A 23,493-nucleotide genomic window follows, 5' to 3' on the forward strand; every position below is an offset into this window, starting at 1 on the left:
CCTCATTTGTTTCTGGGTCTCCCTGTCTATCCAGGATAATTTATATCTAATGACCACACTATGGCTTTAATGCAGGACCCATGAATAATGTATATTGCATCCTGCTTCCAATGCAGTCCTGCAGAATTGATTTCCCGCAAGTGTCCTGCATTAAAGAGGAGCTTGGATCTTTATAGAGAGAATTGATGTATCTCCTGAATGCAGGTTTTCCAGTGCCTGCCCTCAGCTGACCATAGATTAAAGAGAATATAGATCCAATCACTGCGGAATCCATGGAAATAAACCACCAGGAAGAAATACTCAGTATGCTTTAAATTGAGTCACCTGATAATAAATGGCAGGTGGGCGCAGCACAGGGTGGAACGCCATTTGTTAGAGGCACCGGCCAGGTCCGCAAGTAGTTCTGTCAATAAAACCTCCTGGTTGCTGGGTTATTGTAATGGAACCACTAAACAAGTTGTAGCAAATCACTTCAGAGAGAATTACTGCACGCCGCAATGTATGAGACTGTTCTGCACTTTCTTAAAGCTGATATATGATGATACAGCCTACAGCACATACCCCACTATGTACAGAGACAATATATCAGCAAGATAGCTGTCACGCCTTACTAATATTTCACAATATATCTACCACAGTTATAACAGATGCAGCAGAGCTGAGCTTGTCATTTGGCATAACTCATGTAATTGAAAGTGTTATCTATGGTTTTACATAAGACTGCAGGTAAACTGCTCTATCTTTAAGGCTATGTTCACATAGGGCTTTTACGCTGCGTTAAAGCACACCGCCCTGGTCGCCGCACGGAATTCCGGATGGAAAACTGCACCCAATTATGGTGCCGTTTTTCGGCCGGTATGTACATTGCAGAAAACTGCATGTAAAAAATGCGTCCCTTTGCCATCCTGCAGCCCGGCCTCCTGGGTTGACGTTTTATCCCATGTGACTTCTGCAGCCTGTGATTGGATGCAGCAGTCACATAGGAAAAAACATCATCCCTGGAGGCCGGACTGGACGAAAAAGCACAGAATTCTGGGTAAACGTGATTTTTTTTTCTTTGCAAAATCTATTTGTTGCGGGTTTTACCTTCCTTGAATTAAATGGGGAAAACCTGCAACAAATAAGGAGTGATTACGCAAATACAATTCACATGCTGCAGACTAAAAAACTGCACCGCAGTAAAAAACTGTAGAACAGCCGCTGTGCCCCTTTATTCTAAGGTTGTTGGGGGTCTCGGCAGTCTGACCCCCAACCTTCAGGAAGTGGTGGCAGATTTTAGCATTATGACATCACAAGCAGCCCCAAATACATAAAGGATCCATTTGTACATCTTCACACTATGGCTTCCTTATATTTGTCTACAATTACCACATACTACACAGTAAGGCCGGATTCACACGAGCGTGTGCGTGTAGCAGTTCCGTGTGGCATCAGTATTTGGTGCGTGCCTGCATGATTTTCGCTCATATGGCATCGTTATGACGCTCTGTTTTTAGGTTTACATACATAAAAGCAGGAGGTGCTTTTAAGTTTTCATTCATTTATTTTACAACTGTAGCGCGAATCACGCGCAACACACGGAAGTGCTTCCATGTGCTGCACGTGATTTTCACGCATCCATTGACCTCAATGGGTGCGCGATGCACGAAAAATGGGCAAGTATAGGACATGTCGTGAGTTTTACGCAGCGGACACACGCTGCGTGAAAATCACGGACCGTCCGAACGTCCCCATTGCCTAACATAGGTCAGTGCGAAAATCACGCGCGTATCACAGATGTTAAATACGCTTGTGTAAATAAGGTCTAATATACCCTTTTTTTTAGATGCAGTTGCTCTGGTTGTTTAGGGAACCTATGATCAAATTGGGGTTACTGGATAGGAGAAACCTTCAAGAGACAATTACTTGGGAAACCGCAAAGAACCAAAATGTGATGTCCACCTTGGCCCTGGTACCTGAAGGGGCACAATGGTGCCTCTGCCAGAAAAGAAGACACCAGTAATGTAAATGACACCTCGTAGGTGGGGGGCCATGTTGTAGATTTTGCCTTGGGGCCCAGGAGCTTCAAGTTATGGCTCTGACGGGATGAAGAGACATTATAATTATATACCATATTACATACTGCTCCGCTGCAGTCACGGCAAGGAACCGTTAGCAAATTATCAGGAGCCATTGGCATGGGAATCAATGCCACGCTACTATTGCCCGCCATAGTTCTATACTATATAAGCTTGCATTTCAGGGGTTGTTCCTACTGGATTATCTGTCTCGATGAGATAACCCCTTTAAGTAGGGATTACTGCCTCTGTTCAATCCCATTTATAGGGCAGGAACCGACAACCATCAGACAATAAACCCTGGCATCCGGGAGGTCACTAACCTTTATGAAAAGCAGATATTTGGCATCCCAAAAAAATCATGTGCCCATAACAAGGGTTCCTTTGCCATATTGAGTAAATAACGCAGGCTGTGCTAGTCCTCAGCTGTGAGGGGTCTGACCATGTGCGGCTGCCAGACATCTGCTCTTCATGATGGATGCCAGCGTCTCCTGGCAAACGAATGCAGCAACCCCTATGGCACAATTAGCACAAGTATGGGAATAGCCTTGTAAACCATATTACAAAAATGTAATGGTTACCGTTTGTAAATATTTGTTACAACATTTAGATTTTTTTACAGACATGAATAAATAGTAAATAGATTAAAAGCAATTTTTTTTTTTTCAATTTCTATATTTATATATTTGGTGGGCTGGTAGTAATAAAACTCTGTGAAAACCAATCACTAGATTCTTCTTCTTGTACTTATTAGACCTTGTTCACATACACTGCAGATTTGTAGTAGGTTTTTATGCGTTATTTATATTATTTGAGCCAAAACCAGGTAATAAATTATTTGATACTTTTCTTCTCTTTATGAATTATGCGTCAGGAGCTTTTCCAGGCATCAAACGTAGTGCAATAAACATTCAGTGAAGGGACAGTGGTGAAGCTATAGGAATCGCCGTGGTCCTAATTGCAACCGCGCCCTAAAGACAGGGGGCATATGACCCCCTGAACCATGTCTGTCCATAGTTACTGTAATAACTGGGGCCTATGTAGTAATCTATACCAGCCCCTGTTACTACAGTAACATCTCCATATACTGTACTTACCCTCCTTGCTCCTGAGTCGGGTCCTCTTCAGTTTCAGATGCAGCGCTGGCATCACAATGTTATGATGCTGAACAGTGTCAGGATCCAGCACTGCGCCCAAAACTCAAGAGGACCCGACTCTGGAGCAAGGAGGGTAAGCATATGAATACTGTCTGCTGGGGCCCGGTATCTAAGCCTATACTGTGTAATACTATCTGCTGGGCCCTGTATCCAAGCATATCATGTGTGATACTGTCTTCTAGGCCCTGTATCTAAAATGATCAGGCATGATACTGTCTCCAGGGTCCTTGTACCTAAGCCTATACTTTGTGATACTGTCTACTGGGGGTTGTATATAATCCTATCATATGTCTATCACATGTGATAACGTCTGTAGGGCTCTGTTTCTACAGATGAGCTGCTGTATCTAAGCCTATAATGTGTGATACTGTTTGCTTAGCCATTGTATCTAATCTGATTATGTGTGTTACTGTCTGTGGAGCCGCTATATCTAATTCTATCCAGTGGGGATTGTAGTCTTAGAGATATGCTGTCTCCGATATATATATATGTCTTTTAGTGGTACATTGATGGGTCACTTAAGGGCATGTTCAGACGTGGCAGAATTTTTCCGCTGCAAATGTGGATGCAAATCGCAGGAATTACACAACGAATCTGCACCAACATTTGCAAATTTGAGAGGTAATTCAAACGTTGCAGATATCACAGCGGACTTGCCACAGATTTCAGTTTTTGCATTGCAAAGATTGAAATCTGCAGTGAAAAGCCACTGATTCTCCGCAACACACTGTGCATGCTGCGGAGGGAAAATTCTGCACCGCAACCTAAATTCCGCTCAGTTATTTTCCACAGCATCTAAATTAAGTTTCCTAAAAACGTATAGAAACCAATGGAAAAAACGGCTGCTGCAGAATTCCACTGCGGACTGTCCACAGCGGAATTCCACAGCAATTCCACCAAGTCTTAAATGTCGAGCAATACAGCTGAAAGTTGCGGGCAGCAAAGAGAGGCTGTAAAGAGGGATGAAGAACTTTTATACTGGGTCCCATGAACCCAGTTGCCAATTTATTCATACATTTCCAGGAGGAATAACAGAGGGACGGCACAATGCAAAGTTCTAGAAAAAGATGCTCCAGAATCATTATTTCATGGAGAATACAATCATTTACTAAAACAGACCTTTCAGGAGAGGTGACAGGTAGTCTTTAAGGGGTTAAAATAATTTCTCTGTATAATTCCCTATCCTATAGACAAAAACTGAACTTTGAAGCCAATGGAAAACATAAAAATGCACTCTATTGTCTGGCAAGTGGAAATACCAACTCCGGTCAGAAGGAAACACATTAAGTAAAGATGATAAAAGATTACAATCTAGTCAATCAATAAAGGTCTTGAAAAGGTGGGAAATCCCTTTCTATCAGCTCCGATATCAAGGTGTGAAGGGACTCGAGTGAGATTATTAATCTGAGGGAAGCTCCTCCACGGGATGAATTACTTCTGAGTAAACTGTGATATTGATCTCCTCTAGTGCTGCACTTTTTGTTTGTGAATCATCATTATGATGGCAGAATCTTGTATTAGAGAAGGTGAGAAAGAAGTTCACTGATGTATTTAGATGAAAATAACGCGTGACAACAGCTCAGTTACTGGGCTCAGGATTCGCATTGTTTTTCCTCCCCCGTTCCCTCATAGACTACAATGCAAACGCAATTTTTATGTTTGGATGGAGTTGCCCCCTATAAAGAATGTTCACTTTTAGCATTATTTAAATAATATATAAGAAACGGGTGAAGTTACTCTTTAGGTGAGAGTTTATTTTTTTCTGCTAACTGCAATATCACATTAGATTGCAATGTACTTGCATGTTGAGGACTATTTTGCAGCACAATCTCATGTGAGACCACATTAAAATACATAAAATAATCCTGTATGGAGTCCCAATCTTAAAGTGAATCTCCACCTTTTAAACCATGTTTTTTTTGGGTGGGGGAGCAACATTCTGTTTTGACAAATTTCTTAATATATCTTTGTATCACCAAATTTTTTGCATAAACATAGCATTAAAAGATAATATTCTGTCTGCTTGCAGCCACCACTAGGGGGAGTTTAGGAGTTCATTGTATACAGTGGTATACAATGTATAACGGTAAGCTTAAAGGGGTTTTCCGAGTTTTTAAAAAAAATTGGCCAATGCAGGAGGGATGCAAAAAAAAAAACAAAGCCATTATTTACCTCACAGATCCTCGTGGTTTCAGCGTCCCCGCTCCATTCCTCCCCGTTGCTGTGTATTGACATAGCTGCGGCAATGACGTGCCTGTATACACACGTGATCGCTGCAGCCAAGCACTGGCCTCAGCGATCCTGTGCCATATAACCACTGATTGGCTGCAGCGATCATGCGGGTATACAAGCACATCAACGCTGAAGCTATGTCAATACAGAGCAGCTGAGAGGAACGGAAGCGGAGGTGCTGGAACGACGGGGATCCATGAGTTGAGCAATGGCTTTTTGTTTTTGCCTCCCTCCTGCCGTGGCCAATTTTTTTTAAATAACTTGGAAAACTCAGTTAAAGAGAACCTTTCACCTCCCCATACATGTGCAGCATGTAATGGGCAGGGCTGCACAAACCCTGGGGCACTTTACATTTCTTTCTACCCTCCTCCGTTATTTAGACATCGGTGCCGTTATATTTGGCGCCCGATATTTAAATAATCCCCTGAACTGTCAACGGGGCTCTCACTCTTCAGCTTTCAAGATCAGTCTTCTGCCGAACTGGCAAGGGGGCGTGTCACTGCTACCGACTGTGTAAGGCTGGGTTCACACGAGCATGTTACGTCCGTAAAGGACGGAACGTATTTCGGCTGCAAGTCCCGGACCGAACACACTGCAGGGAGCCGGGCCCCTAGCATCATAGTTATGTACGACGCTAGGAGTCCCTGTCTCACTGCAGGACAACTGTCCCGTACTGTAATCATGTTTTCAGTACGGGACAGTAGTTCCACGCAGAGGCAGGGACTCCTAGCATCGTACAATACTATGATGCTAGGAGCCCGGCTCCCTGCAGTGTGTTCGGTCCGGGACTTGCGGCCGAAATATGTTCCGTCCATTACGGACCGAACATGCTCGTCTGAACCCAGCCTAAGAGCTGTGGAGAGAGGCGCGCACATGTTCCCCCTTGCCAGTTCGGCAGACAAAGTACAAGACTGATCTCTCAAAAGAGCTGAAGAGATTAGAGTGCGCATGCGCGCTCTCCTCTCCACAGCTCTTACACTGTCCGTAGCAGTGACACACCCCCTTTCCAGTTCGGCAGAAGACTGATCTTGAAAGCTGAAGAGTGAGAGAGCGTGCGCGCCCGCACACTCTCTCTCTCCTCGCTCTTTCTGTAACACTCTCCATATCTGATTGGACAGTGTCACAGCCATAGTAACACGCCCCCTTGCCAGTACACGCCCCATTGACAGTTCAGGGGATTATCTAAATATCGGGTGCCAAATATAACTCCACCGATATCTAAATAACGGAGGGAGGTAGAATTTTTTTTAAAGTGCCACAGGGTTTGTACAGCCCTCCCCATTACATGCTGCACTCAGCTGCACATGTATGGGGAGGTGAAAAGTTATCTTTAAGCTCCTAGGCTCCCTCTAGTGGTGACTGCCGGCAGACACAATTTTATCATTTATATATACGTCAATGCAATGGATTAGGAGGTCTGAATTATAAAAAATGAAGCCCCAACCTTGTAAAGATAAATTAAGAAAGTAATTAGCACAGAATTTTGGACCTTTTTGTTCAAAGGGAACCTTCCCTTTATAGTGAAACTTCACCTTAAGGCCTCATGCACACAAACGCGTTTTTGCATCCACAATTCACCCGCAAATCTGCGGGTGAATTGCGGACCCATTCATTGCTATGCCACCATGCACATGACCGTGGTTTTCACGGTTCCTTCCAGGACCACAAATATGAGCTGCAGAAACTTAGGACATGTCTTATTACGGCCCGCAAATTCGCTACGAACATGCCCATAGAAGTCAATGGGCCCGTGGCAACTGCGGATACACCTCTGTGTGACATCCATAATATGCAGATTTGCGGAAGTGTTACTAAGCGACGACAGGAAATCTGTATCATTGTTTTCCTTGCACTTTTTTATATGATGCGCATTTTGAGACTGACACACAGATGCACTACAGATGACATTTCATCAGCAAAATACAGGCCACGGTCTGGGAATTTGCGGACAAGAAAAATACTACGGTCGTGTGCATGAGGCCTTACAGACACTTGAACTTACATATAAAGTGAATGAAGAAATTTTAAATTGCATTATGACCAATTCCTTATTATTTACCTGTTACACATTGCGCAGATTTTCACAAGAGAGCAGAACAGCAGCAAGGAAATGAACTGTCCTAGTGATGCCTGCTGTTAACAGCAGCCTGTATTCTGTAGCCTGGTATTACCAGCAGTGGGAGCATGGATAGACTGCCCTGTTATGTAACAATCAGTGGCGTAACTACCGCCGTAGCAGCAGTAGCGGCTGCTACGGGGCCCGCAGCATGAGGGGGCCCGTGTCGCCCGCCGGCACGGGCCCCCACCATGGCCGGAGGCTCCGCTAGCAGCCGCTATGGCTGCTACAGCGGGACGCCACTGAACACTACGGCAGAGCAGGGAGGTATCTCCCCGCTCTGCCATTAACTGGTTCCCGACCGCTGACTGTATTTTTACGGCCAGCGGTCAGGGTCCTTAAAACCCGAGCCATAGACTTTCTACGGTTCGGGTTTTAACTTGCTGCCCACGCGATCGGGCAGCTGAATGTCGGGTCTCCGGCTGTCAGTGACTGCCGGGGACCCTGAGGAGAGCTTTCGCTGCTTCTGTCTTCTCCGATCACTTGTACACAGCGCTTAATGCGCGCTGTGTACAGGAATAGAGACAGCAGCAGCGGCGCTGTCTCTATTCCTCCCGGTGATCATGTGACTGGTCACATGATCGCCGGGTGCCGTTAGTGGCAGACTGTTGCTGGGTCTTACTAGACCCAGCACAGCCCTATTAGTGACAATCGTCACTATGAGAGGGCTGATTTCCCTTGTAACTGGGGCTGCTGTGCAGCTCCAGTTACAGTGGAAAAACATGGTGTAAAAGAAAGAAAAAATATATATAAAGTTCCCCAAAGGTCTTCTTTGACCTTTGGGGGACAGACCATAGTAATAAAAAAAGAATAAAGTAAAGTGCAAAAAAAATATAAATAATAAATACACATAAAATACCCACGCCAAAAAAAATACCGTTCCCCCCGCCAATCATTGTTGTAACGCTAGCGCTGACCCAATTACCCTAATATAGACATGTAATATATAAAAATTTACGGTAGACAATGACGATCACAAATAAAAGGTCTATTTTAGGGTAAAACTATGTTATTACCAAAAAATAAATAGCTGAAATGTAAAAAAGCTTATTTTTTTACTATTATTTTCAAACTTTATGAATAAAAATTCTAAAATAGCAAAAAAGGTGTGTATAAAAACGATAAAAAATGAAACCTGCATTGTCTACGGAAAAAACTTCGCAAAAATCACGTCGTTAGCCCAACAAATAAAAAAGTTATAGCAATTTAACTAACACGTGCTAAAAATGGCTAAACGGTGTCTGGTCCTGAAGGCGCAAAATAGAGCAAAAGACACGTATCCCCCCCCCTCTCCACAGGACACGTATCCCCCCCTCTCCACAGGACATGTATCCCCTCTCCACAGGATCTCCACAGGACATGTATCCCCCCCCCCCCCCCTCTCCACAGGATCTCCACAGGATAGGGGATACATGTGTGATCGCTGGCATTGATAGGGAGAACGGGGGACTGAAAGTCCCCTGAAGTTCTCCATCACAAACCTCGGACTTCCGGGATCTGTGTCGGCAGCTCCGTAGAAATGAATGGAGCGCCGGGCGCGCTTGTGCGCATGCGTGACCAGCGCTCCTTTCATTTTTATTGAGCTGCGCAGACGCCGGAAGTCAGAGGTTAGTCATGGAGAAGTTCAGGGGACTTTCAGTCCCCCGTTCTCCCTATTGCTGCCAGCGATCACACATGTATCCCCTCTCCTGTGGAGATCCTGTGGAGAGGGGATACATGTATTTTGTAGGACACACTGTAGGTCGCATTTTTTTGAGAGGGGTGACGCTGTATGGCGTTCCCTACAGGGGGGGGAACGCTGTATGGCGTTCCCTACAGGGGGGGTGGCTGTATGGCGTTCCCTACAGGGGGGGAGCTGTATGGTGTTCCCTACAGGGGGGGCTCTATGGCGTTCTCTACAGGGGGGGCTGTATGGCGTTCCCTACAGGGGGGGGCTGTATGGCGTTCTCTACAGGTGGGGCTGTATGGAGTTCTCTGCAGGGGGGGCTGTATGGCGTTATCTACAGGGGGCTGTATGGCGTTATCTACAGGGGGGCTGTATGACGTTCTCTACAGGGGGATGTATGGCGCTATCTACAGAGGGGGGGCTGTATGGCGTTATCTACAGGGGGGGGCTGTAAAAAAGGCACTATCTACAAGGGGGGGGGTTGTGTGACACCCAGGGGAGGGGGGGCCCCAGTCAAAAGTTTGCTATGGGGCCCAGTCTTTCCTAGTTACGCCCCTGGTAACAATAATCAGTAACAGGATGTGGCATCACATGGGGAAACATACAGATGTAGCAGGGCCGAATGTGATCTTTTGCAATTCATTTTATTAGGTCTCACACATACAACTATGTTACGGATTTCTACAAGTTCCAAGTGAACAGAACCATTATACCGCCTTTATGTTATCCTACTTAGGTTTCTGTGCCCCCCGTCTGCTGCCAAATTAAAAAAATGGTATGATGGATGACGATTTTCCCCATCAAATTCAATGTATAGGGTAAAATTGTATTCGTGTTCATGGAGTCATGGAAAAACCTAAGTACAGGTAACAAATGACGAGTATCGGTTTCCTCCCCTTGCAAGGAGGACTGGTCTTGAAGCAGAAAATAAATTGGTAGTCACACGGTACCCTTACAGAACAACATGTGGAACTCACACGGAATTACACATAACCTGTACCTGACACCATATGGAACTGGTATGAAATACAAGGATCTTAGGCCCCATGCACAAGACTGTAAAAATCTCCATAATTGCGGTTTATAACACGGTCCGCAATTACGGAGCCGTTCGGTTCTATTGGGTGCGGACACCTTTCCGTATCACTACGGATAGGTGTCCGTTTCGTAGAACCGTACCGGGAATTATGGAGCATGTCCTACTTTTCGTATTTTACTTTGTATGGGAGCACAGCCCGAAAATGCGGCCCACGGCCCGTGATTACGGGCACGGCCGTGTGCATGAGGCCTAATACTGTACTAGTATGGAACTCAGATGGTCGTACACGGAGCTTATATTTAACTCCTACGATAGTACCCATACAATCGTAATAACTCATACAATAGAGAAGTCATATAGAACAATTTTTCCCTTCCCTTTTCCCTTTTCCCCTTCCCTTTTCCCATCCCTTGGTTGAACTTGATGGACATGTCTTTTTTCAACCATACTAACTATGTAACACCAAGTTGAAGTGACACGAAATTACACAGAACCCCTACAGAACCCGTACAGAACACCATATGGAACTGGTATGAAGTACGAGGATCTTATACTGTACCAGTATGGAACTCAGATGGATGTACACGGAGCTCATACGGAACGCATAAGAAAGTAATGGAACTCATACAGAACAGTATGCCAAAAATATATGGTAAAAACTAATGTAGAGTGTTTATTGGTTCTGATTTTTTGTACGGTCCTTTGCAGGAGGCAGAATTTTAACTCACTAACAGTGCACTGAAGAAATTGTTACCTGACAAATTCAGCTCATTTGGAGTTCTGAGGACGAAAGGAGTGTTATTGAAGAAAGAAAATTCGGCTACTAAAAGAACAAAATGCATAAATAAGAAATGTAGAAGTAAGAAAACAAACATTCACATCGCAGCTTCTGCTAGAAATGTAGAACATTAGGGTAGAGCGATCCCAGCCTCCCAGGTATACTCTAATGACTTTATAAATGGCTACTGCTTAATTTTAAAGCTCGTCTGGTAAAACTATAATAATATTGGACACAAAACTGCTTAGGAAGCACAAGCAGGAAAATGTCAAGAAGTGCAAACGTTTCTGCCAAACTCCACAAGAGGAATGTAATGAGCAGATTCAGCCCAATAAAGACGACCATACCGTAACATAGCCGCAGATAGAGACAATAATGACGTGCATATCCCCAGATTTATATTATAATCCAATACACAGGTAAGGAGGAAATTTACAATGAGAGCCCAATAATCCAGCACTTGTCTGGATTATCAGAATACCTGGATTATTGTTGAAATACAATGCTAAATATATATCTTGAAAAATTCTGAATTGGCTGTAATTTTTTTTATTATAATCTAATTCCACACAATTAATTATAATCCAGAATTTTCCTGTTAATCTATCTATCTATCTCATATCTATCTATCTATCTATCTCATATCTATCTCATATCTATCTCATATCTATCTATCTATCTATCTATCTATCTATCTATCTATCTAATATCTATCTATCTATCTATCTATCTATCTCATATCTATCTATCTATCTATCTATCTATCTATCTATCTATCTATCTATCTATCTATCTATCTATCTATCTATCTATCTATCTATCTATCTATCTATCTATCTATCATCAACTAATTGCTAGCTATCTAATATCTACCTGTCTATCCATCTATTTATGTGATATCTAGCTATATTTGTAAGTAATGGTCTGACCAGTTTTCCTAGGACCTACATAATATATATAAATTCTCCCAGGTCGCTGTATTCCTCCAATTTCATTCCCTTTTTCTTGCCTACAAATCATTGCAGAACGCCAGACATCCTATCCAAGTTTGGTCCTTGGGACATTAGCTGGCTGCAGGCTTCTCAGGTCTATCGGTTACAGTTCTATATTGTAAAGTATTTGTTTTCACCAAAAGGCTGTTTAAGCCATTTCCAGTTGTATAAAGGATATATTGCTAATATACAGTAAGAACCTTATTGGCTGGCACCTGAACCGCCCGGAATGTCCGCTGATCCAGCATGTGCCAGCCATAGACGTTAAATAGTGGGACCGGTATGATTGTAATTGTTGATTTTTATCCATGAATAACGTACTTATCAACATTTAAAGCTTAAAATGTGGGACTTTTTAAGCCCATACAGGTGATGCCCCCCACAATGCCCAGAAACAAATTGTTACAAATTAGTATAAACTCTTCCCCTTTTGTTGTCTGGTTTGCAGAGCTGTCCCAAATCTGAACTGTATTCCTTCATTATTCCAGACTGGGGATCCTCACATCGAATCCAGTGTATAGCAGATCTGTGAATATTGGAATATTGCTACCCGATACCCTAAAACTTTGCTTAGAGACCATATGCCTTCACTTATGTCCTGAGATCATGGCTACAAATTTGATAGAGGTGGAAGTCAGATGGACATATGTACACGGAGCTCATACAGAACTTGTATGGAACACTATATGGACTTCATACAGAAGTATACAGAGCTTATATGCAACCCATGAGAACCACCATATGAAACTAAGGCTTCAGTCACATCTGCGTCAGGGCTCCGTTCAGACGTTCTGTCTGAGCTGCCCGTCAGAACGGAACCCTGACTGAAACAAACGGAAACCATAGGTTTCCGTTTGCATCGCCTTTGATTTCGATAGTGACGGATCCGGTGCAAATGGTTTCTGTTTGTCACCGTTGTGTAAGGGTTTCGTCATTTTTACGGAATGAATAGCGCAGTCTACTACGGTATTGCTTCCGTCAAAGCGACGGAACCCTTACACAACGGTGACAAACAGAAACCATTTGCACCGTATCCGTCACCATTGAAATCAATGGTGATGCAAACGGAAGCCTATGGTTTCCGTTTGTTTCAGTCAGGATTCCGTTCTGAAGGGAAGCTCAGATGGAATGTCTGAATGGAGCCCTGACGCAGATGTGAATGAAGCCTTATAGGGAAATGCATGGAACTTACACAGTACTCATGAAGAACACTATACGAAAACATAGAAAAAAAATCCTATGCTAAAAGGGAATTGACAAGCAGTTTGCGTCTCTGTACAGAGTGTTTATTGGTACTGATTTTTTTTTTATACTCATACTGAGTTATCACAGTGCACCAAAGAAACAAATTCAAGAGACAAATTCAACTCTGCTACATCTGTAACTCTAAGAAACACAAGAGTTGATAGATCTGGACAGTACTAAAGCTTTTGGAGTTGTTTACACATAGAGGTGCTACAAGCACAGTCAAGTTTTTCTTCTAGGAATTTTGAGGCAGATTTCGACCTGCCTGCAAACTCTTGTAGCATTTCACGCCCGCAGCCACTGAGATCTGCAGGCAAAAAACGCAGTGAAAAACGCTTTCTCTGCCTCCCATTGATTTTAATGTGTGGATAGAGGCCGAACCGCGGAAAGGAAGAGCATGTCACTTTTTTTTTTTTACTGCAAGTGGCTAAAAACCGCTGCAGAACAAAAATGCCTCCGCCTCCCATTGATTTCAATGGGAGGCGGTTTCATACGTTTTTTGTCGCTGATTCTGATGCGGTTTCCATTTCCGGGTCAAATTTAGCGTAAAAAAAACTCTGTGTGAACTGAGCCTAAACTCAATTTCTGGGAGGGGGAGCAGCCCCATCTCCACTCCTCACTGGTTACATGACCAGAGTTAAAATGTGAAGTATAAGGGTATGTTCACACGACAGCGTCCGTAACGGCTCAAATTACGGGGATGCTTTCAGGAGAAAACATCCCCGTAATTTCAGCCGTAACGGCATGTGCAGGCGCTTTAACGCCGCGTCCCTTACGGACGTAATTGGCGCTGCTTTTCATTGGAGTCAATGAATAACGGCTCCAATTACGCCCCAAGAAGTGACAGGTCACTTCTTTGACACGGGCGTCTATTTACGCGCCGTCTTTTGACAGCGGCGCGTAAATATACGCCTCGTGTGAACAGACAAACGTCAGCCCATTGCTTTCAATGGGCAGATGTTTGTCAAGGCATTCAAGCCGTAATTTCGGACGTAATTCGGGGGTTAATACGCCCGATTTACGTCCGTAATTAGTGTGTGTGTGTGTGAACATACCCTAAAAATGAATTATCCAGGAAACACATATTTGGATTACGGATCTAGAAAATTATAATGATTGATGTTTATTGGATCAGGAAGGAATTTATGTTTCCCTCTTATGTCTCTATGATCCGGGCTCGGCAGATTAATACGAGCGGCAATATCTAATTTCACATGATTTGCCGGCCTGTGTGTAAATCTGTAGGTATCTCCTTTATGCTCCAATAATATAAAGCTATTGTTATTTTCCTTTGTTGCTTTGTAAATCTGATGACACGTGTTTGTCGCCCTCACACTGTGCACATCTGATAGACGCCTGGAAATGGTTTTTTTGGCCTTGCTGATAAGTAAACACAGAGCAGATGTTTCAGTGGAAGGTTCTTTATCTTCACTGTGACAATGGAAATGTTGGCAGCTTTTTCTGGAAAGCATTAAGGATATCGTAAGTCCCAGCACATAGAGAGAGCAGCACCGGACAGGAGAGCGGATAAAGCAGATAAATTATTTTTGTCAATATAATTATTGTAACTTGAAGCTTCTAAGCCCCGATGCTAAATATGTAACAACTACCATGCCCTATTTATAACACTGTCTACTTATGTGGCAAAGGGACCATTGGTCCACCTCAGGCACCAGGACCCGGATACGACTGCTAATTCTGCATCTAAGGCCCCATGCACACGACCATAGTTTTTATCCGTAATTACAGATAATCTGTGGACCGCTTCGAATTTTGCCCTAAAATGGTCGTTTCTGTTTTGGGGACGCTCCTAGGCGGAGCTTACACATATTCCATAATTTGATATACAAATTTGGGGAAGTATGAAAATAATGTGCAACTTTTAATTTTCTGCGATAAAAACAAAGTTCTCCAATGGTGCCCTTTTTCATCCTTGTCCTTCATTTGCCATCCATGCCCATTCTTTCTTTAAAATAGAAAAAGGTGACAGCAGAGTGGAGAAGGTGAAGAAATTGTATCAGAAATAAAAATAGTGCAACTTTGGGAGTCCCAAGATTAACATTTATCACCTATCGACAGGATTGGGGAGAAACATCTGATCGCTGGGTGACCCACCTCTGGGACCCCCTTCGATCACTAAAACGAATCTCTCATTCCTCCTAACTTCTCGCAGTGAGGAGGAGCTTAAATGGAGTAGAGATAACGCATGCGTCCTGCTGCTCCATCCAATGTCTATGGGGCCGACGGAAACAGCCGACTTTGATATGTTGGGGGTACTTAGCAGGCACGGTTTATTGGTGGTACTCTACTGGCAGTATTGTTTATGTAGGGCACTCTCCTATAATATCATAATATGCTCCTTCCGCCGGCCACTTGAACCAGCAGCTGTCAGCCCTCTTTGGTTGAACAATAGCAATATTTAAATAGAGAAAGTATTCCTATTATTACTAGTACATATTGCAAATTCTACTTTAAAGGGTTTGACAAGGCGAAGAAATTCTAAGTATGTGAGAACTTGTTACAAATACTGCGCTGTATTCTGTATTCCGTCCTATATCATATCGAGGGAAGGCTGAGTGATCCTGTGGCCAGTGGGAACGGCTTCTTGCACAGTAACTTGGAGTCCCTGGCTCTCCCAGCATATTAGGAGCATTGCCTAAGGTTTGTATCCCTGAAACAAAACCTACTGAGACAACAGGCAGTGTGCTGACTCAGCGTGCGGAAAACACATCTGCATCTCTCCTCTATAGTCAGCACAATATCCAGGAGGAAATGTTTATTATATACCTGTGTAATGAAGCCTAAAATGTTTTAATTTTATATGCTAAAGTACAATTAAAATGCTATATTATCATATCTATCAAATATCTATGTATGTATCTCATATTTATCTATCAATCTATCTATCTATCTATCAATCTATCTATCTATCTATCTATCTATCTATCTATCTATCTATCTATCTATCTATCTATCTATCTATCAATGCCCTGTCTTGGTCATTTGAAACTGAGCTCACCATACTACTGTGCATCAAACTTACCACTCAGGGGATGAGGGATTGTAAAGATTTTCCCCTTTTGGTTCATCAATTTTGGAGGATGTTTTTGGAAAGTTGACTGTGGATCTTGCTTCTCTATTTTTCGCCGACGTGCCATAAGCTCCAGTTTGTGAACACGTTCTTGTGAGTTATAGATGAAGTCCGGCCTGCAATATTTTAGAGCCTCCTTTTTAGAGGATGAGAAAAAAATACACAACCTTGGGTGTCTGTAGGATACTAACTTATTTTCACCATACCTGGGTATATAGTGCGCATATCACCTGTATGATGAGTCTACCCCATAGTACTAGTATAGAATTTGTATATGAAATTGTCAACTTCTGGGCTATTAAACACCTTATCCATGTGGTCTACTCTGCACTTGGTCTGCAAGGCGTAGCTAGGTTTTCCTTTATCCTTGGCAAAAATTAAATTCACTGCTCTAGCCTTGTATCTAAATACCCAGGTCAAGGCAGTATTGTTAGCTACTTCCTTGTTGTTGTGTGTAAATTTGAGGATGGTTTTGATCTAGCTGCAAACTGTGAATATATTGTATACCTGCTAATAATTTAAATTCAATATCAGGGTGTCTAAGATATCATTCCGTCTTGCAGTAGCATGTATAGCAGTGGTCCCCAACCAGTGGCTTGGAAGCCATGTGTGGATCATAACCCACAGTTGTGTGCCTGGTCATACAAACCATACAAATAAATAATTCTATCTGATTGCATAGGGAGACTAATATTTCAATACTAGGTATTCCTTTTAAAAGGATTGTCCACTCAAGGCAATCCCTGTCTGTAACGTCTATGGCCGAGGGCTATCATTCAGACTTACCCTCTGACGGCCCCAGCCATGGATATCTGTGGTCTCGGTGACATTAGCCTCCAGGGAGACGCCGGCACTCACTTCCGGGTTCTCGGACTGTTTCCCGCAGGGCGCGCGCGCCCGCACGTACACGGCCTTAAAGGGCCAGTACGCGTCCAGCTGTCATCACTCAATAATTAGCCCAAATGGCTGCTGGACTATAAAAAGGGCTCTGCCCACTTGATCCTTGCCTGAGCGTTGTTGTATACCTAAGTTTTACCCATTCCTGCTGCCTGTACCCTGTATCCCGTGCTATTGTATCTACAGTCAGAGTCTTCCGCTGCATCTACTAGCCATCTACTGTGAAAGTCAAGCTGTGTCTCCGCTACTGTCTACATTGCCTCAGGTAACTGTTCTGGACTATAGACATTGTTTTGTACCTAGTTGGCCAGCTGCTTCCCGCTACACTGTCCATATGCCGCATTAGGGAAGAGCGATGTTATAGAGGGGTGCCCCATGCTCAGGACCTGCCATTCTATTAGCTGGGGCAGAGAGCTGCTGTAAAGAGCATACCTTGTTCTTGTGGAATCAGCATTGACTTAAATGGTTTTGCAATAAGAAATACTAACAGCTGATCACAAGAGGTTCCAGTTAGAAAAAATTAAGACACCATAGTAAAAACAAGAATATATCTTATAATGTAACAGAAATATTTATAATACATAACAAAGTTTCCTCCATTGGTTAGGGAATTCTAAAGGGGTGTCCACTTATAATAATCTAGTTTTGTTAGAAGGGATTCCAGATGATAAGTTGATCAAAGGGTATACCATTGCTGGGACCTTCAAAGATCAGATGTAATCTGTGCGGGTCCAGCATCAAGTGTTACATTTCCCTGCAGCACCACTACAGGAGGAATAAAGCATTACATATGGTACTATGCAAAAGTTTTAGGCAGTTGTGGAAAAATTCTGCAAAGTAAGAATGCTTTCAAAAATAGAAGTAATCGTTTTTTATATCAATTAACAAATGCACAGTGAATGAACAGAAGAGAAATCTAATCAAATCAATATTTGGTGTGACCACCCTTTGCCTTCAAAACAGCATCAATTGTTCTAGGTACACTTGTACACAGTTTTTGAAGGAACTCGGCAGGGAGGTTGTTCCAAACATCTTGGAGAAGTAACCACAGATCTTCTGTGGATGTAGGCTTCCTCAAAATCCTTCTGTCTCTTCATGTAATCCCAAACAGATTCGATGATGTTGAGATCAGGGCTCTGGCCATATCATCGCTCCTTGTTCTTCTTTACGCTGAAAGTAGTTCTTAATGACATTAGCTGTATGTTTGGGGTCGTTGTCCGGCGGCAGAATACATTTGGAGCCATCCAGATGCCTCCCTGATGGTATTGCATGATGGATTAGTATCTGCCTCAGAATTGATGACACTATTAATCCTGACCAAATCCCCAACTCGATTTGCTGAAAAGCAGCCCCAAACTTGCATTGAAGCTCCCCCATGTTTCACTGTTGCCTGCAGACACTCATTGTTGTACCGCTCTCCAGCCATTCGGTGAACAAACTGCCTTCTGTTACAGCCAAATATTTGAAATTTTGACTCATCAGTCCAGAGTATCTGCTACCATTCTTCTGCATTCCAGTTCCTATGTTTTCGTGCATAGTTTCCACATCGAAGGTATGGTTTTTTGGGTGTAATTCTGCCATGAAGACCACTTCTGGCCAGACTTCTCTAAACTGTAGATGGTTGCGCCTGGGTCCTACTGGTTTCTACCAGTTCTCAGCTGATGGCACTGCTGGACATCTTCTGATTATTAAGGGAAGTAAGCATGATGTGTCTTTGACCTACTGCACTAAGTTTCCTTGGCCAACCACTGCGTCTACGTCCTCAACATTGCCCTCAAAATAGTTTCTTTGTTCTTCTTCAAAAGAGATTGAACAGCACATCTTAAAACCCCAGTCTGCTTTGAAATCTTTGCCTGGGAGAGAACTTGCAGATACAGTATAACTGCCTTGTGTGGGTATTGCTGTGTTTAGTCTTGCCATTGTGAACCTGTGACATGAAACTGTCTTCCACAACCTCACCTTTGTAGCAGAGTTTGGTTGTTCCTCACCCAGTTTAAAGCCTCCTATACAGCTGATTCTTTTACAGTTAATAATTGTGTTTCAACCTACATTTGAAAATGATGATCATTATCACCTGTTTGGTATAATTGGTTAATCATACACCTGACTACAATCCTACAAAAGCCATGACTTTGTGCAAGTGTACCTAGGAAAATTGATGATGATTAGAAAACAATGGGTGGTCACGCCAAATATTGAATGGATTTAGATTTCTCTTCTGTTCTTTCACTTTGAATTTTGTTATTTCATAAAAAATCTATTAACGCTTCTATTTTTTAAAGCATTCTTACTTTACAGCATTTTTCCACAAATGCCAAAAACTTTTGCACAGTACGGTAGTTCCCATTGAAATAAATTGTCTGTCTGTGTAATGCATGGACATGCTGGGTCATCCAGAGGAGGATGCACTGTTTGTACCCACTTTTTGCTCAGGTTAATAAGTGAGAGTCATGAATCGGAGAGCCTCCTCTATTAACTCAGAGTTCCCTAATAGAGAATTTGAAAATTGTTTTTTGTAAACGAGATGCCCCTTTTCATATACAAAGGCCATCACCTAACGCTCTATACACTTCTGTTTGTACTTTATTCTGTCCTGTAATTTTTTCAGAAAAAACTTTGAGACATGTTTCATTTTTATATCTACAATAATTGGGGATTTATTTTTATGGCAAATACTATTATTTGGCTTCAGCTCCGCAGTCTGCCAGATAAAAAAAAGAAAAATTTAAACCTGACTGATCCATTATAGGTTGTTGGGGTCGGTTGGTATCCATTCCAAAACAGATCAATGCAGATCAATTATATCCATCATGGATCCTGTAAAAATGGAAACCATGACTCCGTTCATGCCTTTGTTGCATCAGGTTTCCATTTCTTTTGGCATCCAGAATGGCCTTATTTGTTACTTTATTCCACCTAGTAAAACAAACATGAAACGTCCCAGAAAAGTTTATGGGATCTGTTAGGATCTATTATGAACCGTTATGCTTCTGTTTTGACTAAAACTGGATCCCTCAGGAATCTCTCAGTAATGGAATCCATGACCCAGAAATTGTTTCATAAAAAATATATAAACATTATCTACCTGTAAACTCATTTTTTCTAGAAGCAGTTTTCCGCTTGGCTTGTTTTCCTTTAGTTCTGGCAGTGGCCTGTTCTCTTTATCATTCCTTCCAATATTTCCACACGACTTACTCCACTTGTAACCTGCAAATGGAAAATAAAATATTTAAATACAATGGTATTATTTTATCCCTATGGATAGTCACTACAGGGTACTAATTAGTATAAAATTATGTCTAAAGAGTACATTGTGTTCTTTTCTGCAGCTGCTTATGCGGACACTGATAAATGAATAAGTCATAAAATTCTCCTGCACATTTTACCTATTCAAGCTAAAAATAATGGAGAAACTATTACGCTTACCCAAAATATTTAAGGGGATGTCTCATAAAGACAATTTGGGTTTAATTTATGTCAGAAAGGGGGGTCCCACACACAAGTCGTAAGTAAGAGCAGCTCCCACTCTGGCGAACCCAGCCTGTCCATGTATTTGGATGCAACCTCCCCCACCAATGTCTAGAATTCATATTTATACAGGGAAACACTGATTGGTAAAAAAAGAAAATGCAGAATATTGCTGTTTTTTTCTAATCCATACTACTTTGCCTTTCCCTCATCCTTTCCCTGCAGCCATTCATATGTATGGTTGAATGAAACTTCACCTGGCGATGACACCTGATCTCCCGGTGGCTCTTTTTGGAAAAGTGGTTGTCTTATTGAGACAACCCTTTAAATTGCACCTCTGCACAGATAATATAACTGTTTGAATAATATATACAATTTTGAATGTCCTTGTTTTTTAGTGTGTGCAGTATTTAATTTATAGGAGCAGTAGTTTTTACTCCATAGCTGCTCTTCGAACTGTGGTCTGAGACAGGAAGTTGCAATTATACTGGGCCATTTTGGACACCAAAGAGGGGTGTCTTTGGTCACCCAGTCACTCAACTGTATGCAAGTATAGACATACACTTCCTGCTTTCCTTTCTAGTGCCCTTCTTGTCTATTGTTACGGAGCCCGTAGAGGCTGGTGACTGTCAGAGGGCCAACAGAGGATTGTGTATATCCTGTGTTGCCAACTAGTTGGCGTGGGGCTAAATTGGGGAGCGGAGTCTAAGGACTTGCTAGGTATTCACCCTTTAATCTCCATATGGAGATGTGGACTTGTCCGATAGAATCCCCACAAGATACAAAGTTTAAAATTAGCATAGGACAGGGCAGACGGCAGAGGATCACTCATGGTTAGCAGAGCAGAGGTCGCGGCAGGTGGTCATCACGGTAATCAGGAAAAAGGTCATGGCAGGCAGCAGACAGGTGAAGGTCAAATTCAAGCAGCGTCCGCAACAGAAAATCCAATAGAATACACAGCAGAGAAACTCTAGCAAGCTTTAGAACCCAATTGCTCAGGCCCAGAGGAAAGGAAGAGGGTATCTAAAGTATCATGGGAAAGCAGGGTGAATTGGCATGCGCCTTTAGGTCAGTAGGAGTCAGCGCGCACATGCACTAGATGTGGACAGAGCGCCTGGAGGAAAGGGATGTTGCAAGCTGGGCAGACCAGAGGAGGAGTGCATCATGCTACCCGACAAAGAAAACCCTGAAGCGAGGTAAGTATGCGGCGGGAGAAAGGAGCAGCTGACGCGGCCTATACATATCACAACAATAGTCAGTGGGGAAGACACACCTAGACCTAGAAGGAAGAAAATCCCTTATGACAGTCTTCATGCAACCTGGTAAATAGCGATATCAATGGAGAGGGGACCCCCTGACTAAAACAGCTAAATAAGCATGGTAAGACATGGAAATAATAACATACAGTGCTTTATTATACATCTCCACAAGAAGTAGAACAAATAGCTGGAGAGTTAATGATAAGAATTAATTTAAAAGCTGAGTTCTGCATACGCCTTCCACAGCATGTCAGGAAAAATAACGTTTTATATGAGGTTTTGTACATTAAAATATATATAGTGTCATTTTACTCAAGTGTAATGCAATAATAGTTACTTTTACTGCAGTTGTTTTTTTTTATTTTTAATATCTGTGATGTTTTTATATAATACATTTTCAAGTATTAAATTGGACATGATATTTTGTATATTCCTCTTGTTGGCCTAATTACTGTTTTCAGTTCCTCTAGAATTTTTATCATAGGATAGAACGTTAAATAAGTCTTTAAATAACGCTACTATTATAATAGACATAGCAGAAATTAAGAGTTCTAAGTAAATGTATCATTTATATAATTTTAGTTTCATTAATTAATTAATTAAAGGCTATATAAAGGCAGAAACGTTTTGCTTTTTTTTAAATGAAAAGGTGTATCAGTGTTTTGTGTAAATACTTAGTAAATATGTTTTTTTACTTTTTTTAGATACAGCTGCTCTGTATTCTCTATACAGAGCTGCTGTATCTAGCGCTTTTCACTGAATCCATCAGTCCCACGGACCTGACAGGTTCAGTGTCGGCAGTTCCTGCGGGTCTCTGACATGCAGGATCCACCTGTAATCTATTAGTTCATAACTTTCATAAATTTTTAATAAAAAGTATTTACAAAGTTCAAAAACACACTGATACAACTTTTTATTTTAAAAAAATTTTGCTTTTCAAAAGTTTACATAGCATAGTGTAAGATTGTAGAAGAAAATGTGTTTATTATTTTTTTAATGTAGCTATTTTTCATTTTTAACAGAATTTTATTAATTTTCCATATACTTCTCAATGGAGGAAAAGTGCAAGATGTACAGAAAAAAGGCAACTACACATAAAAAAGTATAGCATAAAATCATGTAGGGCAACGCAGTGCCTCAGCACATCAAAGTCCAATTTGGGGCGAGGGGAGAGAAGAAGATAACAAAAAAAAAAAAAGCTATTTTTTATTTTTACCTTTCCTGTAGGCAGCCAAATTGAAAGCACACCTGTAAAGGATCTGCCAGGCACAGCTTCGGGGTTAACTCCCTTAATTAATCAGTCAGCACCTGAATCTACATCCCTGAGACTGACTCCAACTTCCACCACTCAGGCTGGCAGGCTTAGGAGTGGGAGAGCCTATCGCAGCCTGGCCAGACTCAGCTAGCTCCCGCCCTCTGTCTATTTATACCTGCATTTCCTGTTCCTCCTTGCTTGTTATTCTTTTTCGTGTGGTTTCCTGGCCCAGCTACAGCTC

At 42.3% G+C, this 23,493-nt stretch overlaps 1 protein-coding gene across 1 annotated transcript in view; it reads right to left on the reverse strand.

The window, feature by feature from the left end:
- C11H10orf90 (chromosome 11 C10orf90 homolog) overlaps positions 1-23,493 on the reverse strand; it is a 72,518-nt gene that overhangs the window by 14,999 nt on the left and 34,026 nt on the right. The window contains exons 5-6 of the mRNA XM_075842715.1: positions 20,356-20,477; positions 16,326-16,509 (exon numbers count right to left, since the gene is read on the reverse strand). Coding sequence (XP_075698830.1) covers positions 16,326-16,509; positions 20,356-20,477 — 306 coding nt within the window. The remainder of the gene's footprint in view (positions 1-16,325; positions 16,510-20,355; positions 20,478-23,493) is intronic.

This window comes from Rhinoderma darwinii, chromosome 11 (genome assembly GCF_050947455.1).
Source record: "Rhinoderma darwinii isolate aRhiDar2 chromosome 11, aRhiDar2.hap1, whole genome shotgun sequence".
Lineage (NCBI taxonomy): Eukaryota > Metazoa > Chordata > Amphibia > Anura > Rhinodermatidae > Rhinoderma > Rhinoderma darwinii.